Source organism: Geotrypetes seraphini, chromosome 6 (genome assembly GCF_902459505.1).
Source record: "Geotrypetes seraphini chromosome 6, aGeoSer1.1, whole genome shotgun sequence".
NCBI classification, from domain to species: domain Eukaryota; kingdom Metazoa; phylum Chordata; class Amphibia; order Gymnophiona; family Dermophiidae; genus Geotrypetes; species Geotrypetes seraphini.
In genome coordinates, this window is record NC_047089.1 from 248,161,956 (window position 1) to 248,184,319 (window position 22,364).

General features: G+C 43.1%; 1 protein-coding gene across 1 annotated transcript in view; it reads right to left on the reverse strand.

The window, feature by feature from the left end:
- Positions 1-22,364, reverse strand: part of MED14 (mediator complex subunit 14) — a 219,484-nt gene that overhangs the window by 50,996 nt on the left and 146,124 nt on the right. Inside the window, 3 exon segments of the mRNA XM_033948560.1 lie at positions 5,766-5,877; positions 9,036-9,188; positions 17,136-17,405. Of these exon segments, the coding sequence (XP_033804451.1) occupies positions 5,766-5,877; positions 9,036-9,188; positions 17,136-17,405 (535 nt within the window).

The following is a 22,364-nucleotide window of genomic DNA, read 5'->3' on the forward strand; positions in this document are numbered from 1 at the left end:
TTAAAGCAAAAAAAAGAAGAACTAATATTAATGGAATAAAAGATGAGAATGGTATAATAACAAATCAAACAAATATAATATTAAAACAATTTTTAAAATTTTATAAGGACCTATATTCGTCCGAGCCTTATTTGGAGAGACAAAAAGACGGAAAAAATTTTTTAGATTTAATTAATGGACCTAAGGTTCCTGATCATATAAAACGGAGTTTAGATGAACCTATATCATTAAAAGAATTAGAAACAGCATTGAGATCTCTTAGAGTTGGATCCGCTCCAGGTGGTGATGGTTATACAGTAGAATTTTATAAAACATTTCAAAATATCCTTTCCCCACATTTATTAAATTTATATCAGACACAACTTATAAAAGGTAATATTAAAGGTACTATGGCTGAATCAATAATAATTGTTTTGCCTAAGCCAAATAAAGATCCTACTTTGGTTTCAAACTACAGGCCTATATCTTTGATAAATGTTGATAATAAACTTTTGGCGAAAATTTTGGCTTTGAGATTAGCCAAAGCTCTCCCACATATTATAGATATGCATCAAACAGGTTTCGTTGCTAAAAGACATTCCTCTAATAACTCTAGACTATTATTTCACATGCTAAACTTATCAAAAAAATTGAATGAACCGGCTTTTACAGTTTCATTAGATGCTGAAAAAGCATTTGATAGGGTAGAATGGAATTTTATGTATCAAGCTTTAGAATGGTTTGATATAGGTTCTGGATTTATACAAATGGTAAAAACATTGTATAGCTTCCCAATTGCAAGACTAAATATTAATAATAAGATATCTGATGGTTTTCAATTACAGAGGGGAGTTAGACAAGGCTGTCCTTTATCTCCTTTGTTGTTTGATGTTGTATTAGAACCCTTATTGTTAGCAATACAGCAAACGAAGGAGATACAAGGTATTCCATATTCAGATATGGAATATAAAATTTCGGCTTATGCTGATGATATTTTGCTTTATTTGAGAAATCCAGAGTCAACCTTATCTTCTCTATTGGAATTAATTGATAAGTTTGGTAAATTTTCAGGTTATAAAATTAATTGGAATAAATCTGAAATTATACCCTTGAATGTTCATTGTGTAAAAGGATTATTTGATACTTTTCCATTCATATGGAAAGAAGAAGGATTTAAATATCTTGGCATTCAAGTTAAAAATACAATTGAAGATACTGTAAAAGAAAATGAAAAATATGTATTAAAAAAAGTTACGGAGTTATGTGAACAATGGAACCCATTACATATTTCTTGGTGGGGAAGAGTTCAAACTATTAAAATGATGATATTGCCTGTGGTTTGCTACCAAATGAGTATGATACCTATTTATTTTCAGGGGTCCTTTTATAAAAAACTTAATAGCATTTTAACAAAATTTCTTTGGCTTGGTAAAACACCTAGAATAGCTTTAGTAACTTTACAAAAATCAATTAAGGAGGGAGGGGTAAATTTTCCAAATTTCTATAGGTACCATCAAGCCTATATTTTACGTCAGGGTATGTATTGGATCCTCCCAGAACTTATAGATAATGCACCAGATTGGTTATATTTGAAATGGCGCCTTATGTTTCCCCTAAATTTAGTTCATTTGCCAAGTATTAATATACCCAGAAGATATAGAGAAAATAAAATAATAATGGATACTTGGAAAACGTTAAGATTTATTGATAAATTAACACCTATCCCAATATACAAATCAACTAATCAATCTATATGGATAAACTCCAAGATCAAAATTGGCGGAGCTCAAATCCTTTGGAAGAACTGGATTATTGCAGGCATTAGATCTTTAGATGATGTTATTTCAGAAGGTAAACTGCTGGATTTTTCACAATTGCAACATAGATTTGGTCTTAATAAAACACAAAGTTTTAAATGGTTGCAATTGAAGCAGGCCATTCAGGTAGGGTTCCCTGAATGGAAAACATTGAACAATCAATATAGTTTAAAATTCTTATGCTTTAAAGCAGACTTCCTAGGACATCAAGCCGCATTGTGGTATAAATTAATATCTGAATATTTGAATAAAAAACCAAAAAATGGTCTAAGAGACATTTGGAACATTGAGATTGGACATCAAATTAATGCATCTCAATGGCCACTAATTTGGTCTTGGAAAATGGGATGTACAGTGTCAGCATCTATGAGACAAACATGGTTCTTTTTACTACATAGAGCTTTTTGGACCCCAACACGTTTGCAAAAATTAGACAATTCTAAGTCCAATAAATGCTGGCACTGTAATCTAGAACCAGGGACATTAGATCATTTATTATATCATTGTCCCTATATTAAAACTTTTTGGAATTCAATTTGGCCACAAATTAACAAATTAATGGAAAATCATATTGCAATATCATATGATACAATTTTATTTGGAATGTTGATGAGAAAAAAAAGTCAAATTTCACCAGAAAATAATAAGCTTTTATTAATTATGACAGGGGTTGCCATTCAACATATAACTAATAACTGGAAAAATTATAACAACCTAAATTATACATTTTGGTGGAATACAATATGTCACATTTTTAAAATGGAAAGAACAATAGCAATACAAAGAGGGACATATACTAAATTTAAAAAAATATGGGGGCCATTGACAAAATACTATAATGAATAAATAATAGGATTTTTTTTTTTTCTTCTTTTCTTCTTTTAAGGAATTTTTTTTTTTTTATGACACACATAGAGGGGGGTAAGGAAAATAATTTATACAAAATAAGTTATAATATATTATACAAAATGTAACGTATGAATAAAAGGTAATAAAAGGATGGGGGGAGGGAAATGGGACAAAATTTGTTTAGAATATATTGTATTAGATATAAAAAAAGTTATTGAATATTTATCAATTGTATTCTAATATGTTGTATACTTTTTATAAAATTTGAAAATTAAAAATATTATATTAAAGTAATGAAAGGGTGGGGGGAGGGTGAGGGGGAAAATCAAATTTAAATATATAATGTATTAGATATAAAAGTGATACTATGCATTTATCAATTGTATTATATTATTATGTACACTTTATGTAAAATTTGAAAATAAAAAATAATGGAAAAAAAAAAATATATTTATCAATGATCTAGAGATGGGAATAACTAGCGAGATAATTAAATTTGTTGATGACACAAAATTCTTCAAAGTGGTTAAATTGCAAGAAGATTGTGAAAAATTACAAGAGGACCTTGTGAGACTGGATGTCAAAATGGCAGTTGAATTCCAACATGTTAGCCTTAAACATACAGAAAACAAAAGCTCTACTCTTTCCATAGAAGGGAATAAACTTGAGTGCCTCTGTTACTCTAGACAATATTCACTTGGATCTTGTAACTTCATTTAAAATACTTGGGAGTCATCATTGACGATAAACTCTCCTATCACGAACACTTAAGTAATATTATCAAATCCTGATTTTATAGGCTGCGAATGATTCGTTCAATTTCCAAGTTTCTGGAACCAAAATCGCTAAATATATTAATCCACTCTTTAATTATTGCAAAACTCAATTACTGTAACTCTTTATTGATAAGTATTACACAAAAAGAAAAAAAGCGCCTTCAGAACACTGTCATTAAACTCATCCACAATGGTAAAAAATATGATCATGTAATACCTTTTCAGATTAAATCTCTCTGGCTCCCAATTAACCATCGTATTATCTTCAAATTTTTACTTTTAGTATTCAAAAGCCTTTCCACTAATGAACCTCAATTCATTGATAAATTACTTATCCCTTATAGCACTTCGCGTTCTCTCCGGTCTACTAATCAAAAGCTTATAGTAGACCCTCTTTGAAAGTTCTTGGAACATGACGCCATGATATGTTTTCAGTAATGGCACCACAGCTTTGGAACGCCATGCCTCAACATTTAAGAGAGGAAAATGATTTGAGTCGTTTTAAAAGTAATTTAAATAGTTTTCTTTTTAAAGATGCTTTTAATCTTTAAATTTTGTTTAAACTTTATATTAGTTTTCTTCTTTGATTGCACTTTTCCCTCCCTATTGTTTTCTCCATGTATGGTTCTCCTTTGTACTTTAAAACACTCAATTGTAGTTCTGTTCCCTCTTATCTTGTGTATTAGTCGGTCTGTAAGTCTATTTGTCTAACCCATTATTTTAAATTTTAATTTGTATGTCTAAATATATGTTTATATTTTTATCAATTTTGTACCTCGCTTAGTAAAACGAAATAAGCGATTCATCAAACTCAAATAAAACTTGAAACTTGAGTAAGTGCAGAGTGATGCATGTGGGAAAGAGGAACCCGAACTATAGCTATGTGATGCTGGATTCTATGTTAGGAGTCACTGCCTAGGAAAAGGATCTAGGAAAGCAAATAGAATGTTAGGAGTTATCAGGAAAGGAATGGAAACAAAGATGAAAATGCTATTATGCCCTTGTATTGCTCTATAGTACGAGTGCACCTTGTGTGCAGTTCTGGTCGCCGTATCTCAAAAAAGATATAGTGGAATTAGAAAAGGCACAGAGAAGGGCGATGAAAATGATAAAAGGGATGGGATGACTTCCCTGTGAGGAAAGGCTAAAGCAGCTAGGGCTCTTCAGCTTGGAGAAGAGATGGCTCAGGTGTGATATGATAGAAGTCTGTAAGATAATAAGTGGAGTGGAAAGGGTAGATGTTAATCGCTTTTTCACTCTTTCCAAAAATACTAGGCGTAGGGGGCATGCGATGAAGCTACTAAGTAACAGATTTAAAACAAACTGGAGAAAATATTTCTTCACACAACGTGTAATTAAACTCTGGAATTTGTTGCTGGACAATGTGGTGAAATCAGTTAGCTTAGTGGGGTTTCAAAAAGGTTTGGATAATTTCCTAAAAGAGAAGTCCATAGGCTATTACTAAGCTGGTTTGGGGAAATCCACTGCTTATTCCTAAGATAAGCAGACTAAAATCTATTACTACTATTATTATTTCTATAGCGCTATCAGACACATGCAGTGCTGTACAGAGTCTCAAAGAGTAAAAAAAACAGTCCCTGCTCGAAAGAGCTTATGATCTAAACAGGCAAGACAGACAAACAGGATGTCATGGATACAGTTAAGGGGAAGGGTTAATCAGCTGGCTGGGTTGGAGGACAGAGGAGTTTTACTACTTGGGATCTGGCTAGGTACTTGGGACGTGGGTTGGCCACTGTTGGAAACAGGACACTGGGCTTGATGGACCTTCGGTCTGTCCCAGTATTGCAACCCTTATGTTCTTATGTCAGCCAAGTCTAGGACAATCAAGCCATTGTGACATCACTGCTGAGGTTGGATCTTAGGCATTGGTGGAATGAGGCATTATGACATCACAATCTCAGCTCTGGAATGTTGCTACTCTTTGGGTTTCTGCCAGGAACTTGGGACCTGGGTTGGCCACTGTTGGAAACAGGATACTGGGCCTGATGGACCTTTGGTCTGTCCCAGTGTGGCAATTCTTATGTTCTTAAGTGAGCCAAGTCTAGGACAATCAAGCCATTGTGACATCACTGCTGAGGTTGGCTCTTAAGTATTGGAGGAATGAGGCATTATGACATCACAATTTCAGCTCTGGAATGTTGCTATTCTTTGGGTTTCTGCCACTGTTGGAAACAGGATACTGGGCTTGATGGACCTTCGTTCTGTCACAGTATGGCAGTTCTTATGTTCTTAAATAAGCAGATATTTAGAAGAAACTTTACTCCAGTCTACACAGAAATAAGCTTGTTTCCAGCTGTTGCACAAACTTAAAAAAAACCCTTACCTGGAGACTGAGAGTACATAATGGAAGGAGAAGGAGTCACTGTGTTGTGATAGGATGTAGGAGGTGATGTCAGAGGATACGCTCCAGCTGTTCCCGTCTGCTTTGCAAACTGCTTGAAATGCAAAGAGCTTATTGTAATGACAATAAAATTCAATCCTGAATTAATAGGCAAGAACTTAGAGTCAAACTATAGAACACTTTAGTTAAACCTTTTCCCCCCCATCACCCTTTCTTCCAACTGCAAACATAAGCAGTAAGTTATGTAGTGGATTCTAGAAATTTTGCCATGGTGCCTGGAGAAGGATCTTAAGCCTGGCTTTTGGCTGGAGAATGAAAGCACAGGGTAATGGCTCAACGCACCTCAGTCAGGAAAATAAGAAAGGCTGATGCAGGAGATGAGGAAGGCGACTGGGTCATGCAGAAAAGATTTAGCCATTATTATGCATATCGGAAATATAGTTACATTCTCCTAGCTGATCAGATCTGATGAATTAAAAGTAACTAAGCAATTGTTTCCGAGATTAATCCAGTGCCATGATTCAGAAGTTCCTTATGCACTCTGGAAGCTCTGGAGGAGGTGACTTGTTAATTTATTTTATTATTCATTATTTTTATTTAGTCATTTATTTAGCCCGTCCTCCCAAAGGAGCCCAGAACGGGTTACCGGAGTATATTCATAGTATGGGTAGGACGAATTTTAGTGAGACATACAGACTTTATAGCATTTACAGCATGGACAAAGGGGTTTAGATTACAGCAATTACAGTATAGACATAACATGCAGACTTACAAATAGAGACTTAAGTGGATATAGGGTGATTTAAATTGCAGCATTTTCAGTGTAGGCATACTTGGAGGTGAAATAGCTTTTCTTTGCAGGTGGGTGCATCTTTGTTGTCAGAGAATATGGTAGTAATTCAGGTTATATTTGCGGTGGCATGCGAGTTTCCATGCGGTATATTAGGTGGTATCATCTTTGGGACGTGGGTCTTCAAGGAGCTGGGTTTGTAAAGAGGAAGGTTTTCACGGCTTTTCTGAAGTTCCAAAGACTGTCTAGTGATCTAATGGATGGGGGGGATGATGTGCCACATTCTGGGTACGTAGTGAGAATATGAGCGTATTCGGGCTGTCTCAGACGTGAGTGAGCGGCCTGGTGGCAGGACCAGCCGTTTTTCTGTTTGGGATCTCAGTGATCGGTTGGGGACGTAATTTTATAGTTTTGATGCTATGTAGTTTGGTGTCATTTTGTGGAAGGTCTTTAAAGCTAGCATTAAGGCCTTAAAGGCGCACTGTTTTTGGATAGGCAGCCAGTGCATGGATGTTAGTGCAGGGGGTAACATGGTCGCAGAAGCCTAAGCGGGATAGTACCAACGCGTATAAGTAGCTGGGCAAAATCGTTTTCTGAAAAGTAAGCACAGATGCATTTTAGTTGGCGGAGGTAATAGAAGGAAGAAGATATTAAATATGATACATGGTCTGAGAGCGACACATTTGAGTCAAGAATCACTCCTAGGCTGCGGATGTTGTCTTTGGCTGTAAGGGTGTCATTTCCCCAGGAAAGAGATGGGCGGGGGTATGCATAGGAGTCTTTATGTATCCAGAGAAGTTCTGTTTTTGACACATTGAGCTGTAGTTTATTTGCAGTCATCCAGTTTTTTATTTCTGGTAGGCAGCAGTGAAGTTTTTTCATTTGTACATCTCGATGTTGACCTAAGGGGAGGTATGTCATCTGCATACGAGTGTATTTTGATTTGGTATTTTTCTGTGATGTCGAGTACTGGTTTGACATAAAGGTTGAAGGGTTCATAGACAACAGCGCGAAAGACAAAAGCGCGCGCCGACAATTGAGCGCAGTGCGCGCCGCCGCGCCGCTCTAAATTACAGTTTTTAGGGGCTCCGACGGGGGTTTTTGTTGGGGAACCCCCCAGTTTACTTAATAGACATCGCGCCGGCGTTATGGGGGGTTTGGGGGATTGTAACCCTCCACATTTTACTGTAAACTGAACTTTTTCCCTAAAAACAGGGAAAAAGTGAAGTTTTCAGTAAAATGTGGGGGGTTACAACCCCCCACACCCCCCACAACGCGGCGCGATGTCTATTAAGTAAAGTGGGGGGGTTCCCCCCCCACACCCCCCCGTCGGAGCGCTAAAAACAGTAATTTAGAGCGGCGCGCGCTGCGCTCAATTGTCTGGGCGCGCCTTTGTCCCGGCACGCTTTTGACCTGACACCAGGTTGAAGAGGAGTAGGGATAGTAATGCACTCTGGGGCACTCTGTAGCAGAGAGGTTTTGGTTCTGATAAGGAGGATTCCAGTAGTACTTTCTGAGACCTTTCGTTCAAGAAGGAGGAAAACCATGCTAGTGTGATATTATGGATTCCGATTGAGTGTAGTCTGGTTAGGAGGAGTGAGTGATCGATAGTATCGAAGGCTGCACTCAGGTCTAATAGGACTAGTAGTGTGTCTTTCCCCTCATCAAGGATTTTCCAGCAGTCATCTATGATGTCTAGAAGCACTGTTTCTGTGCTGTGGTGCTTCCTGAATCCTGATTGGAAGTTGGAGAGGGTGGTGTTTGTTTCCATGAAGTCTCGTAGTTGGGTGAGTACTATCTGTTCTAGTATTTTTGAGACAAATGGGAGATTCGAGACTGGTCTATAGCTGCTTGGATTGTCTGGGTCCATGTTGGGGTTTTTTAGTAGTGGTCTTACTACAGCAGATTTCCAGCTCTGTGATATTATGCCTGATTGTAGGGACTCGTTAATTAGAGGTAAGATGGAGTTCAGGAAGGATTCACTGGTAGCTAGAAGTGTGGTGGATGGGCATGGGTCCAGGATTGATGTTTTGGGGTGTAGGGAGACTATTGTACTTTTTAACTCATCAATAGAAACTGGTTTGAAAAAGCTGTCTAGAGATTCTATCTTGTGTAGATTGTTATTTTGTATAGTTTTCGGGATGCTTGACAGAGCTTTGGCTTCTAAGTCTAAGGCTTCTTGTATCTTTGATATCTTATTATGGAAGAAATTTGAGAGAGATTCACTGTCTAAGTTTGATTGTTGGATGTGGTGAACAGGTTTTTCGACAGTGAGAAGATGGCCTTTGATCTGTTAGGGATTTTGGATATTAGGTTTGTGAAATATGCCTTTTTTGTTTCGAGTGTCACTAGTTTGTATTCTTTCAAGAGGCTTTTCCAGGTGGATTTGTCCTCGGCATTGTGTGTTTTGCACAAGGCTCCAAGCCTTCACAAAGGCCTCACTTTCCTCAGCTCCATCTTACCTGCTGCTGTGGCTGCACCTGCTGTTCGGGCTGAAGTTGTGATATCAACGAATCCATCATGTCCCCACCAATAGGAGAGGGAGGGTTGTCGTCCTCATTCGCAGAGGGTCTTCGTGCATCCTGATTGCTATCAACAAACATGTTCAGGAATGTCTGTAAAAAGAACAATTCGCATCTCATGAAGAGTCAAAAGAAAATCTTTTCATCCAAGAGCTTGAGAGTTGGGCAGAGAACTGGAAAAACCACCACTGCAAGACTGAAAATTCCTACCAGGTCTAGTGCTCATAGTGCAGTCAACCAGTTAAATAACTGGAGTGGCTGCCAGAACACTAGATCCTTTTCCTGGGCTATAATACTGTGATGTACTTTAGATTTGTGTGACTGATTCAGAATCCAACAGCACAACTTTGTTGTAAGCTTCATCGTATGCCAATGGTGTGGTGGCTGTGTTAGTCCACTTTCCAAGATAATACGATATAAAGGAAAAACCAAAGGAAATAAGGTAAGGGTTACCCTTCGAAAGCTCATCATAAAATGCATTGAGTTAGTCCAATAAAAAAGATATTACCTTATTTCCTTTGTTTTATTTGCATATATTACCTTGAAAAGAGTGAACAAGTGATTCACATCTACCCTTTCCACTCCACTCAGTATTTGATAGACCTCTAGCATATCACCCCTGAGCCATCTCTTCTCAAAGCTGAAGAGCCCTTCACAGGGAAGTTGTCTCATCTGCCTTTATCATTTCTATCACCGCTATATCTCCTCTTTTTTTAAGATGTGGTGGCCATGGAGCAATACAAAGGCTTTACATTCTCATTTTTGTTTTCCATTCCTTTCCTAATAATTCCTAATTTTCTATTTGCCTTCATATCCACCGCTGCATACTAAGAAGAGAGTTTCAATGTATCGTCAACGATGACACCTAGATTCTTTTCCTGGACTATATTACTGCACCACCACCATCAACTCCGAGTCAGAATGTTGTAAGCAACATGATCTCATCACACCAGGGCTAAATTTAAAAACTCTGTTTCTGATCTTCAAGGCCTTTAAAGGAAGTGGGCAGTGTCTCCCTCTATACACCTCCAAGATTGCTAAGGTCCTTGGAGACACTCCATACTCTCTCTAAAGGAAATCACATGATGTGACAACTGCCAACAGGCCATATCAGGAGCAACCCCCACACACTTAGAACACATACCCACAAACATTTCACTTAATGCAAGACTCTCTCCACTTCAGGAAACAATTATAAGGCTGGCTCTTCTCCCAAACTTCTAATGGAAAAGGCAATTAGCTAGCTAGTCACACACATATTGCTACAGAACTTGCTTACCACATGTGTTCTAGCTGAGATTAGTTGCATCTAATCTTTTCTGACTGCCTATGTAATACATCTAAAGTTAGCCACTCTTATCTAAAAAGAGATTATGTTCCTCCTACCTTGAAAATATATTTTCCAGCAGATAGGAGAGACATTCTAGACAAGTGGTACATACAAATATAGTCCCAAAGAACTAGGGCAGGCTGACTGCACAGGCCCTCAAGACCGAGGACCTGAAGGCGGAGTCCTGTCTTGCTGCCACATCAACTCTGTAAAATTTAGAAAACGTGTGCAAAGTAGACCATGTCGCTGCCCTGAAAATCTCCTCTGGAGAGCCCGGTCTAGATTCGGCCCATGAAGCTGCCACACTTCTGGTAGAATGCACCTTTATTACATTACATTACATTACATTAGGGACTTCTATTCCGCCTATACCTTGCAGTTCAAGGCGGATTACAAAAGAGCTAACTGGACATTTCCAGTGAAGTTACAACAGTTTGGGGTTTTTGTTTTTTGTTTTTTTTTGGTTACAAGGGAGGAGAGGTACCTGGATTAATTCTGGAAGAACTTGCAAATTGGATATTAAATTGACTGTACGTTACTGTGTGATATAACAAATAGATTACAGTTAGAGTACAAATAAGATTACGTTACATTTCAGGGATCTGAATACTTGGTTGGTGTTTTGGGGAGGAAGAGATTATTTAAGTGGAGGTTTTGGGGGAGAATTTATCTAGGAGGAGGGGGAAGGGTTGGGTTAAGATATCTGGATAAATATAGAAATGGGAGACTGTTTCCCAGAAAGAATATAGGCTGATGAAATGGCCTTTTGGATCCACCTGGAAATAGTGGCCTTGGAAGCAGAAGCGTCCCACTTGGAAGAATGAGTCAGCACAAACAGATGATCATAGAGACAAAACTCTTTAGTGACCCCCCCCACCCCGATAGAGTAGAAGAGCTCTGCGCTAGTCAGAATTTTCTCAAAATCTGATCCTGTATCTTTGAGCCAGAAGGCTGAAAAAAAGGTAAACACACCTTCAGCAGAAAGGAAGGAACCGTGTGCAGGGATATCCCAGTATCTGAGATCCTTAGGAAGGGCTTTGTAGTACTTGCAGGCCTGAAAGGGCTCAAGGGCCTGTAAGTCTAAGAACAGCATCGTACAGTTTCATGACTTGTTTGTCTCTTTTGACCATTGCTCTGGATGACTTATGACTTTAGGCAGTTCGTCCTGAGTTCTTGTCAGTATTACCTGGTATCTGTTGGTTGTTATGCAGAGAGAACAGATGTCCTCTCTGACCGTGTTTGAACCTTTATATATTGATAACAGCAGACCTTCGGACATGTGCTATCCTTTCTATGTTTGCAAGATAAACATTGCATATGACAGCCACTATAAAAGAAGCCATTCAATTTTGTTAAGCTCATAGCTCATCTGCGGAGTGAACACATACATTGCCCAGAAGCCTCTTCCATGGAAATGGCTCCTAGTCTGACCGTTGAGGGGCTACCCGATTTGTAAGAGACTAAAGGATGCAGTTTCTATCCATGGTGATGTATCTTTTCTTTACTAATAAATATTATATGTAGTTTTAATAGAATTTGGTGTGTGGCGTTCTATTCTCTTTATAGAAATTGGTGGGTTGTCAAAAGTTTTGCACTGGTCTGTTGTATGGTACGGCTAGGCAGAACAGGCTCTCGACAAGAAAGAGCCTAGAGTTCTGAGACACATCTCGCTGAAGTAATGGTGACCAGAAAAACAAACAGTCTTGAGCATCAACTCCAAGAGGAAAGCTTCTCAGAGGCTCAAATGGAGTTTTGGTAAGGCCAGACAGCACCAAGTTCAGGTAGCAAGAAGGGAACGGTGGTTTGATTGGTGGACCTAATACAAAGAGCACCCTTCAAAAATCTGGCGATATTAGGGCGAGACAAAAGCAAGGAAGAATGATCCCAGGCTTTGAAACAAGAAAGCCCAGCAACTTGGACCCAAAGAGACATCATAGTAAAGTCTTTATCAAGGTTCACCTGGAGGAAGGCAAGGCCCACCAAAATAAGAGCTCCATCTTCTCCTGGTTGCACCAATGTTAGAAAGTAGAGAATGACACGGTGGCGGTTTACCCGCGGCCACCGAATTTAAGCCGCGGGTCACCGCCGAAAACGGGGAAGAAAACTAGCAGTCGCTGCGGTGACGGGGACAAGGCCATTCACCGACCGCGGAAACGGTGACAAGGTTTGTCCCCGCGGGCCAATGTACCCCCTTCTAGGAACCGCTATTTACCTGTGTTTCACCGTGCTCCTAATCGCGGCAAAGATCTCCCTGCCGTGATTAGCATAGTGACCGCGGCTACGGCTGCAAGTCTCCCCTCCCCCCAGCGATCACGGCAGGAGGGCACCCAACCCCTCCTGTAGACCCCCCCAACGGCCCTCCCGACAATCGCAGCAGAAGGGTACCCAACCCCTTCTGCCGGTCCTCCCAATGGCCTCCCCTAAGATCGCCGGCAGGAGGGTACCCAACCCCTCCTGCTGGACCCCCCCCCAACGAACCCTCCCACCCCGGAACCCCCTTAGTCTTACTTTCCAAGTTGGACCGGACAGCTCCTCGCTCGTCTGGCCAGCAGGCCTGCCTCCGTCCAAATGAGGCGGGCCCGCCCCTCCCCTCCCCTGCCTAACCCACAGGATCCTAGGGCCTGATTGGCCCAAGCACCTAAGGCCCCTCCTATAGCGGGAGTGGCTTTAGGTGCCTAGACCAATCAGGCCCTAGGATCCTGTGGGTTGGGCAGGGTAGGGGCGGGCCCGCCTCATTTGGACGGAGGCAAGCCTGCTGGCCATACGTGTGAGGAGCCGTCCGGTCCAACTTGGAAAGTAAGACTAAGGGGGTTCCGGGGTGGGAGGGTTCGTTGGGGGGGGGGTCCAGCAGGAGGGGTTGGGTACCCTCCTGCCGGCGATCTTAGGGGAGGCCATTGGGAGGACCGGCAGGAGGGGTTGGGTACCCTTCTGCTGCGATTGTCGGGAGGGCCGTTGGGGGGGTCTACAGGAGGGGTTGGGTGCCCTCCTGCCGTGATCGCTGGGGGGAGGGGAGACTTGCAGCCGTAGCCGCGGTCACTATGCTAATCACGGCAGGGAGATCTTTGCCGCGATTAGGTACAGGATTGCAGTGGCGGTGACGGGGCGGTGAATGGGGTGGCAGTGGCGGTGCGGTGAAGAGGATGGTGAGACGGGGACGGGGATGGTGAGACGGGGACGGGGCGGTGACGGGGATGGTGAGACGGGGACGGGGCGGTGACGGGGACCAATTTTTTCACCGTGTCATTCTCTATTAGAAAGTATTCCTCGTCTTAGCGTATGAAGACACAGTAGTCGACTTCTTTTTTTTTAAAATTTATTTTATAATTCTTTATTCATTTTTGTATGTTACAACAAGTGTATCAATTAAACTCATATAAAACTTAAAGATACACACTTGATTAACTCACATATTAGCATCAAATTTAACATTTCATTAGGAAATTAGTATTCCATAATGTTAAAATATTATGTAAGAAATCTAAATTTATATCATTCTTATTGAATATAATAATCCCCCATCCCTCCCTCCCAATTCAATAATACATAAAATCATCTTTATTGTGAATTCATTCAAATATTGATATATTATGTAATAATCAGAAATAAAATCCCACTCCTTTTCCCCCCTAATCAAATATCTTATCATGGGAAAAGTTAATCATTCATTACAAAAATCTGTTAACGGTCCCCAGACTTTCTGAAATTTACTCACATAACCTTTTTGCGTTGCAATGGTGAGTTCCATTTTGTACATATGACATACAGAATTCCACCAGAAATTGTAATTTAACCTGTCATATTTTTTCCAATTGTATGTTATTTGTTGTATTGCTATTCCAGTTAAAATAAACAAAAGTTTGTTGTTATTTGACGAAATTTGACTTCTTAGACTTGAGCAGAGTAGCAATGACTACATCAGAATATCCTTTGCACACTAAGGCTGCGCACTCAATAACCATACCATAAGAGCAAAGTGATTCGGTTCCTCCATGCAGACCGGACCTTAAGTAAGAATGTCTGGATGTGTGTGGAACCACATGCCACGACCCTGATACAGACACATCAGATCTGTGTACCACGGTCTAAGAGGCCAGTCTGGAGCCACCAGAATGACCCATCCCTAAAGGGCCGCAATTCGCTGAATGACTCTGCCTAGCATAGGCCAGAGAAAAAAAACATACAGAAGGGAGAGCAGGACGGAAACACTCCTTCAGGCATGCATGCAGAAGGGAAAAAACTACAGGTGGAGCTAGAGCTCCCTTGAAGCAGAGAAGGATCACAGAAAAATTCCAGACTGGATTCCTTATATATATGGCACGCGGCTATTGGGAGATAACCCACTTGTCTAGAATGTCTCACCTATTGCACTGGAAACTTCAATTACTCTCTTATCTGTCTATATGTTGTAGTTTTGTTTGTCTCCTTTGCTGTCTATTAAGATGTTTTAAAGTGTATTGTGTCCACAATGGTGACGGGTCAAAACTGTGCGAGACATAGCCGCGTCAACAAACGCGTGCAGGATTTAAACAGTATTTTAAATTGCTCCGAAGAGGGGTGTGGGAGGAACCCCCTACACTTTTCTTAGAACTGTTGGTGCTCCTGTTGGGGGTGGGTGGGGGGGAACTCCCCCATTTTAGAGGAACTGTACTTTATCCCTAAAAAAACAGGGAAATAGGCTGTTTCCTCTATAATGGGGTGTTCCCCACCCCAACGGGAGCGCTACCAGTTCTAAGTAAAGTGGGGAGGTTCCTTGGCTACCCCCCCCTCGGAGTGCTTTAAAATACTGTTTAAATCCAGCGCACAGATGTCCTGCGCGCAATTGTCCGAGCTTCATTGTCCTTACGGCTTTGACTCACGTGGTTTTCTCTATGTACCAACCACACTGCAAGTAGCATACAATGCTATAGTGTGTGCTGTCATTTGAATATTTTACTATTGTAATTATTTATTGCCTATGTCCAAGATATATTTTGGTGAATTCAAAGACACGGTGAATATATCCTAACACACATGCATACTAAAAAGGATGGAAAAAGTTAAGAGGATTTGGGATAAAAACAGGAATAATCAAAATTTCAGAGAATGAGCTTTAAAATGCTAAAAACTGTAAAATTGCATCAAGCAGCTATGTATCGACAAAGGGTGACAAATCTTTTTGTGAGGCAAGTAAATAAAAGTCAAGGAAAAGAAGGCCGCTTTGGTTCTCAAAAGTAGTAGTTGAGAAAGTAAGGAATAAGAGGTTAGCTTTCTTAAACTACAAAAGATCGCAGAAAGAGGAAGACAGTCAAAAATATCTGGAAAAGTTAAGAGAGGCTGGTCAAGTAGTCAGGAAAGCAAAGATGCAAATGGAAGAAAAAATAGCTGACACGGTAAAACGGGGAGACCAGACATTTTTTAGATATATCAGTGATAGGAAGAAGTGCAAAAGTGGCATTGTGAGACTCAAAAGTGAAGGGCAAAAATATGTAAAAATTGATAAAGGTTGAATTGTTTAATAAATAGTTCTGTTCTGTGTTTATGGCTGAAGATTCAGGAGCGGAACTGCAGAAGACAAACATGAATAGGGATGAGGAGTGGTAGACCCTGATCGATTTTCAGAGGGTTGTATTTGTGAGGAGCTAGCTAAATTAAAGGTAGACAAAGCGATGGGATTGAAGGAACTTAGGGAAGTTCTGGTAGCTCCGCTGACTGATCTTTTCAATGCTTCTCTAGAGTCAGGAGTGGTATCGGAGGACTGGAGAAGAGCAGATGTGGTCCTTCTACACAAAAGTGAAAGTAAAGAAGTAGGGTAATACAGGCCAGTAAGTTTGACTTATGTGGTAAGCATATTAATGGAAATGCTTTTAAAACAGAGAATGGTGAAATTTCTGGAATCCAGTGGATTACAGGACCGGAGGCAACATGGATTCATTAGAAGTAGGTCTTGTCAGACAAATCTGATCAATTTCTTTGACTGGGTGATCAAAGAATTGGATAGAGGGTGTGCGCTAGATGTGGTGTTTTTAAGATTTTAGTAAAGCCTTTGACAGTGTTTCATACAGATGTCTAATAATTAAACTGAGTGCCCTCAAGATGGGCCCCAAAGTAATGGGCTGAGTCAGGAACTGGTTGAGTGGAAGACGACAGAGGGTAGTGGTCAATGGAGCCTAATCCCTTCACTTAACTGAGATAGCCAAGCCAAAACAGGAGCCTTATTGGACACGCTGAGCAGAGACGAAACCAGGAGCAGGAGAGAGACCATCCAGCCACCTGGATAGCATCTTAGCATACCATCCTATATATGACAAAGCTCAACTTGGTGCTCTAACTCTGCCTGCTGGTGGATGGGCATAACCCACTTGTCTCTGGATTCATCTGTTGCTGATGACAAGGAATTAATTTTTACTACACATTTTTAACTTGTACTGTGCCAGAAGATCAAGCTAGATCAGGGATCTCAAAGTCCCTCCAGTCAGGTTTTCAGGATTTTCCCAATGAATATGCATTGAAAGCATTAGCATTAGCATGCATAAAGATCTCATGCATATTCATTGGGGAAATCCTGAAAACCCGACTGGATTGCGGCCCTCAAGGAGGGACTTTGAGACCCCTGAGCTAGATCAATATGCTGAAGGAGCTACTTATATGCACAGCTGTCTTGGAGGAGCATCTTCTAACTCCTCAGGGAGTGCCTTACCTATCAGCAAAAGCAGTAACAAACTGCACATTACCTTTAGACCTGGTGCTGGATGAAATCCTTCAACTATTTTACTGTTGTCAAAGAGGCTGTAAGCTCCATCACGTATGGCCACAACACCCCGGCTCCGACAGTAAATATCAATGCAGTACATGTTCCTGAAGGCCAGCCTGATGTGCGTGGGTGACTGTGGGAGGATGGAGAAGCACTGGTATGCTGTGTTCGTTCTCTGCGTAAGACCCAGCATTGGCACCGTGGGAAGTTTGTTGATGGCGGTTAATGGACCCTGAGTATCAAACAACACCTGGAAAACAAAAAGGTATCTTGAAGTTCCAAGCCCTAATTCTGCATGGGGCATGCTCTCCTTTTCCTATAGTCGGCACATGTTTTTTAGCCTAATCACTAGGCCCTGTAATCTCACTTGTTTTCATGTTTGTATCAATAACCACCAACACTCCCATATTATTTTCACATCTTCCAGGTTCAAGGTACACAAATTTTCGGTGCCATTTTACTTTTCATTCATTTGGTTTATGCTTATTGGACGCTTCTATATTAATTGCTACTAATGACTGGGGAGTCAATTCAGAGCAGTTTACGTGAGCTTTGGTAATGGTGTTACAATACATGAGCTCTGTAAAGATGTTACAATATAGAGAGCATTTTTTGAGATGATTTTCAATACAGACACATTTATACCATAAAGCACAGTTACTTACCGTAACAGGTGTTATCCAGGGACAGCAGGCAGATATTCTTTACGCATGGGTGACGTCACCGACGGAGCCCACGGTACGGACCTTTTTACTAGAAAGTTCTAGTTGGCCGCACCGCGCGTGCGCGAGTGCCTTCCCGCCCGACGGAGGAGTGCGTGGTCCCCAGTTAGTATAAGCCAGCTAAGAAGCCAACCCGGGGAGGAGGGTGGGACGTAAGAATATCTGCCTGCTGTCCCTGGATAACACCTGTTACGGTAAGTAACTGTGCTTTATCCCAGGACAAGCAGGCAGCATATTCTTTACGCATGGGTGACCTCCAAGCTAACAAAGAGGGAGGAGGGATGGTTGGCCATTAGGAAAACAAATTCTGAAGTACAGATTGGCCGAAGTGCCCATCCCGTCTGGAGAAAGCATCCAGACAGTAGTGAGTAGTGAATGTGTGAACTGAGGACCAGGTGGCCGCCTTGCAGATTTCCTCAATGGGTGTGGAACGGAGGAAAGCAACAGAAGCGGCCATAGCTCTTACCCTGTGGGCCGTGACAGCACCGTCTAGTGACAGACCGGCCCGAGCGTAACAGAACGCAATGCAAGCTGCAAGCCAGTTGGATAGCGTTCGTTTAGAGACCGGTCGACCCAAACGATTCGGGTCGAAGGTCAGGAAGAGCTGAGGGGACAAGCGGTGAGCTCTTGTACGATCAAGATAGTAAGCCAGGGCACGCTTGCAGTCAAGACTGTGCAATGCCTGTTCTCCGGGATGTGAATGAGGTTTCGGGAAGAACACAGGCAAAACAATGGACTGGTTGAGGTGAAAAGCTGAGACCACCTTTGGAAGGAACTTAGGATGGGTGCGCAGAACCACCTTGTCATGGTGAAAAATAGTGAACGGTGGATCGGCAACCAGTGCATGAAGCTCACTAACCCTCCTGGCAGAGGTGATGGCAATGAGGAAAAGAACCTTCCATGTCAGAAATTTGAGCGAAGTTGTGGCAAGTGGCTCAAAGGGAGGTTTCATGAGGGCAGACAAAACCACATTCAGGTCCCAGACGACCGGAGGGGGCTTCAGAGGTGGTTTGATGTTGAAGAGGCCCCTCATGAATCGGGAAACCAGAGGGTGAGCCGTGAGAGGTTTTCCTAGGACAGGCTCATGAAATGCTGTGATGGCACTGAGATGGACTCTGATTGAGGTAGATTTGAGGCCTGCGTTGGACAGGGAGAGTAAGTAGTCCAGAACAGTTTCCACCGCTAAGGAGGTGGGATTGTGATGATGACGGAGGCACCAAGAGGAGAACCTGGTCCACTTCTGATGGTAACATTGGAGGGTGGCCGGTTTCCTGGAGGCGTCCAAAATGAGACGGACAGGCTGAGACAGATTTCCTGGAGAGGTCAGCCCGAGAGAAACCAAGCTGTCAGGTGGAGGGAAGACAGATTGGGATGTAGTAGAGACTGATGTTGCTGTGTAAGTAGAGTAGGAAACACAGGTAGAGGAATGGGCTCCCTGGAGCTGAGTTGAAGTAGAAGGGAGAACCAGTGTTGACGAGGCCACCGGGGAGCTATGAGGATCATGGTGGCTCCGTCCCTGCGGAGTTTGGATAAAGTCCGCAACATCAGAGGTAGAGGAGGAAAGGCATAGAGGAACCGATCCGTCCAGTCGAGAAGGAATGCATCCGGGGCCAGACGATGAGGAGAGAAGAGTCTGGAGCAGAACTGGGGCAGCTGATGGTTGTGAGGAGCTGCGAATAGGTCCACCTGCGGAGTGCCCCAGCGAGCAAAGATGGAGTGGAGCGTGGGAGGGTCCAAAGTCCACTCGTGAGGTTGAAGGATGCGGCTGAGATTGTCGGCCAGGGAGTTCTGCTCGCCCTGGATGTAGACAGCCTTGAGGAAGAGACTGCGGGCCGTGGCCCAGGTCCAAATGCGAAGAGCCTCCTGACAAAGGAGGCGAGATCCGGTGCCGCCCTGTTTGTTGATGTAGTACATGGCAACTTGGTTGTCCGTGCACAGGAGCAGAACCTGAGGGCAAAGAAGGTGCTGGAAGGCCTTGAGAGCATAGAACATGGCTCGTAGTTCCAGGAAGTTGATATGATGAAGACGCTCCTGCGGGGTCCAAAGACCCTGGGTGCGTAGGTCCCCCAGGTGAGCTCCCCATGCATAAGGGGAGGCATCCGTGGTGATGATCATGGAATGCGGGGGCAGATGAAAAAGAAGGCCCCTGGAAAGATTTGAGGAGTCCAACCACCATTGTAGAGATCGCTGAAGAGACGATGTTACAGAGATGGGATGAGAAAGAAGATTCGAGGTCTGTGACCACTGGTTGGCCAGAGTCCATTGAGGTGTCCTGAGGTGGAGTCGTGCCAGGGGAAGCCCATGCACCGTCGAGGCCATGTGGCCCAGGAGGACCATCATTTGTCTGGCAGAAATGGAGTGATGAAGGAGCACCTGACGACACAGGCGGAGCAGAGTTCGCTGACGATCGGAGGGGAGAAACGCCCTCATTAGGGTGGTGTCGAGAACGGCTCCGATGAACTGAAGTCGCTGTGTGGGAAGCAGATGTGACTTGGGGTAGTTGATCTCGAACCCCAGAAGATGGAGGAGAGAGATGGTATGATGAGTGGCTTGTAGCACAAGTGGAGACGTAGGTGCTTTCACCAACCAATCGTCCAAGTAGGGAAACACCTGGAGGTTGTGAGACCGGAGGAAGGCCGCCGCCACAATCAGGCATTTGGTGAACACTCTGGGTGATGAGGCCAGGCCAAAAGGTAGCACCTTGTACTGATAATGGCGATGGTGCACCTGGAATCGTAGGTAGCGACGTGAGGACGGATTGATTGGGATGTGAGTGTAGGCCTCCTTGAGGTCCAGGGAACATAGCCAGTCGTTCCGAGAGAGATGAGGATACAGTGTGGCAAGGGAGAGCATTCTGAACTTCTCCTTGACGAGACACTTGTTTAGGTCCCGGAGGTCGAGAATGGGACGCAGGTCTCCTGTCTTTTTTGGAACTAGAAAGTAACGGGAGTAGAATCCCCGGCCCCTTTGTTCCAGAGGTACTTCTTCGATGGCATTGAGAAGAAGGAGGGATTGGACCTCCCTCAGGAGGAGGGGGGTTTGAGCTGAAAGAGAAGCAGACTCTACGGGAGGATTGTCTGGTGGAAGAGTCTGGAAGTTGAGAGAGTAGCCGTGGCGGATGATGTTTAGGACCCACTGGTCCGATGTGATGACCTCCCAACGGCTGACGAAGATGCGGAGCCTGCCTCCGATTGGCTGAGGAAGAGGCAATGAGGGTGGAAGACTGGCTAAGCCCTGGAGAGAGGAGTCAAAAGGGCTGAGAGGGTTTGGCAGGAGGAAGAGCCTTGGCCGGTTGGTTAGACTGGGCCCGAGCCTGGGCGTGCTGGTGTTGGCGGGCCCGCCTAGGTTGTTGTGGAGGTGGATTGAGCGGCCTAGCGGAGAACCTGCGCTGGTATGAGGTCTGTGGCCTGTAAGGACGAGCAGGTGGAGCCTTTTTCTTAGGTTTAATAAGAGTGTCCCATCTGGTTTCGTGGGCAGAGAGTTTTTGCGTGGTGGTATCCAGGGACTCTCCGAACAATTCATCACCAAGGCATGGGGCGTTGGCTAATCGGTCTTGATGGTTTACATCCAGATCAGAGACCCTGAGCCAGGCCAGACGGCGCATAGCCACAGCGATGGCCGATGCACGGGAGGTGAGCTCAAAAGAGTCATAGATAGAGCGCACCATAAATTTTCTCAGTTGAAGCAGGCTGGAGACATGCTGTTGGAAAAGTGGAACTTTATGCTCTGGCATGTATTTTTGCATGGCGGAGAGTTGCATTACCAGATGTTTGAGGTAGAAAGAAAAATGGAACGAGTAGTTATTCGCCCTGTTGGCAAGCATGGCATTCTGATAGAGCCGCTTGCCAAACTTGTCCATAGTTTTGCCCTCTCTGCCAGGAGGGGTGGAGGCATAAACACTGGAGCCCTGAGTCTTTTTTAAAGTGGACTCCACCAGGAGAGACTCATGAGGGAGTTGGGGTTTATCAAATCCTGGGATTGGTATAACCCTATAGAGGCTGTCTAATTTACGGGGGGCCCCAGGCACAGTTAGCGGATTCTCCCAATTTTTATAAAAAGTTTCCCGTAAGATATCATGCACGGGCAACTTTAGGAACTCTTTGGGAGGTTGATCGAAATCTAATGCCTCCAGGAAAGCCTGTGACTTCTTAGAGTCAGATTCTAGAGGCAAAGACAAAGCACCCGACAACTCCCTGAGAAATTTTGAGAAGGAAGATTGTTCAGGTTTAGATGCGGTATCGGGTGCCGAAGGCTCCTCGTCCGACGACGATGCATCCTCCTCGGTACCGGTAGGGGATTGTTCCCATAGGTCCGGGTCTCTGACATCGGTATGTGCGTGTCGAGAGACTGGAGTGGAAGACTCGGCATGGTGAGTTTTAGACAAAGATTTGCCTGAGCGTACCGAGACGTTACCGGGTGATGCAGACCTGTGTCTGTCTCGGTCCCGGGAAGTACGGTGCCGGTCAGAGTCGTGGGGAGACCGGTGT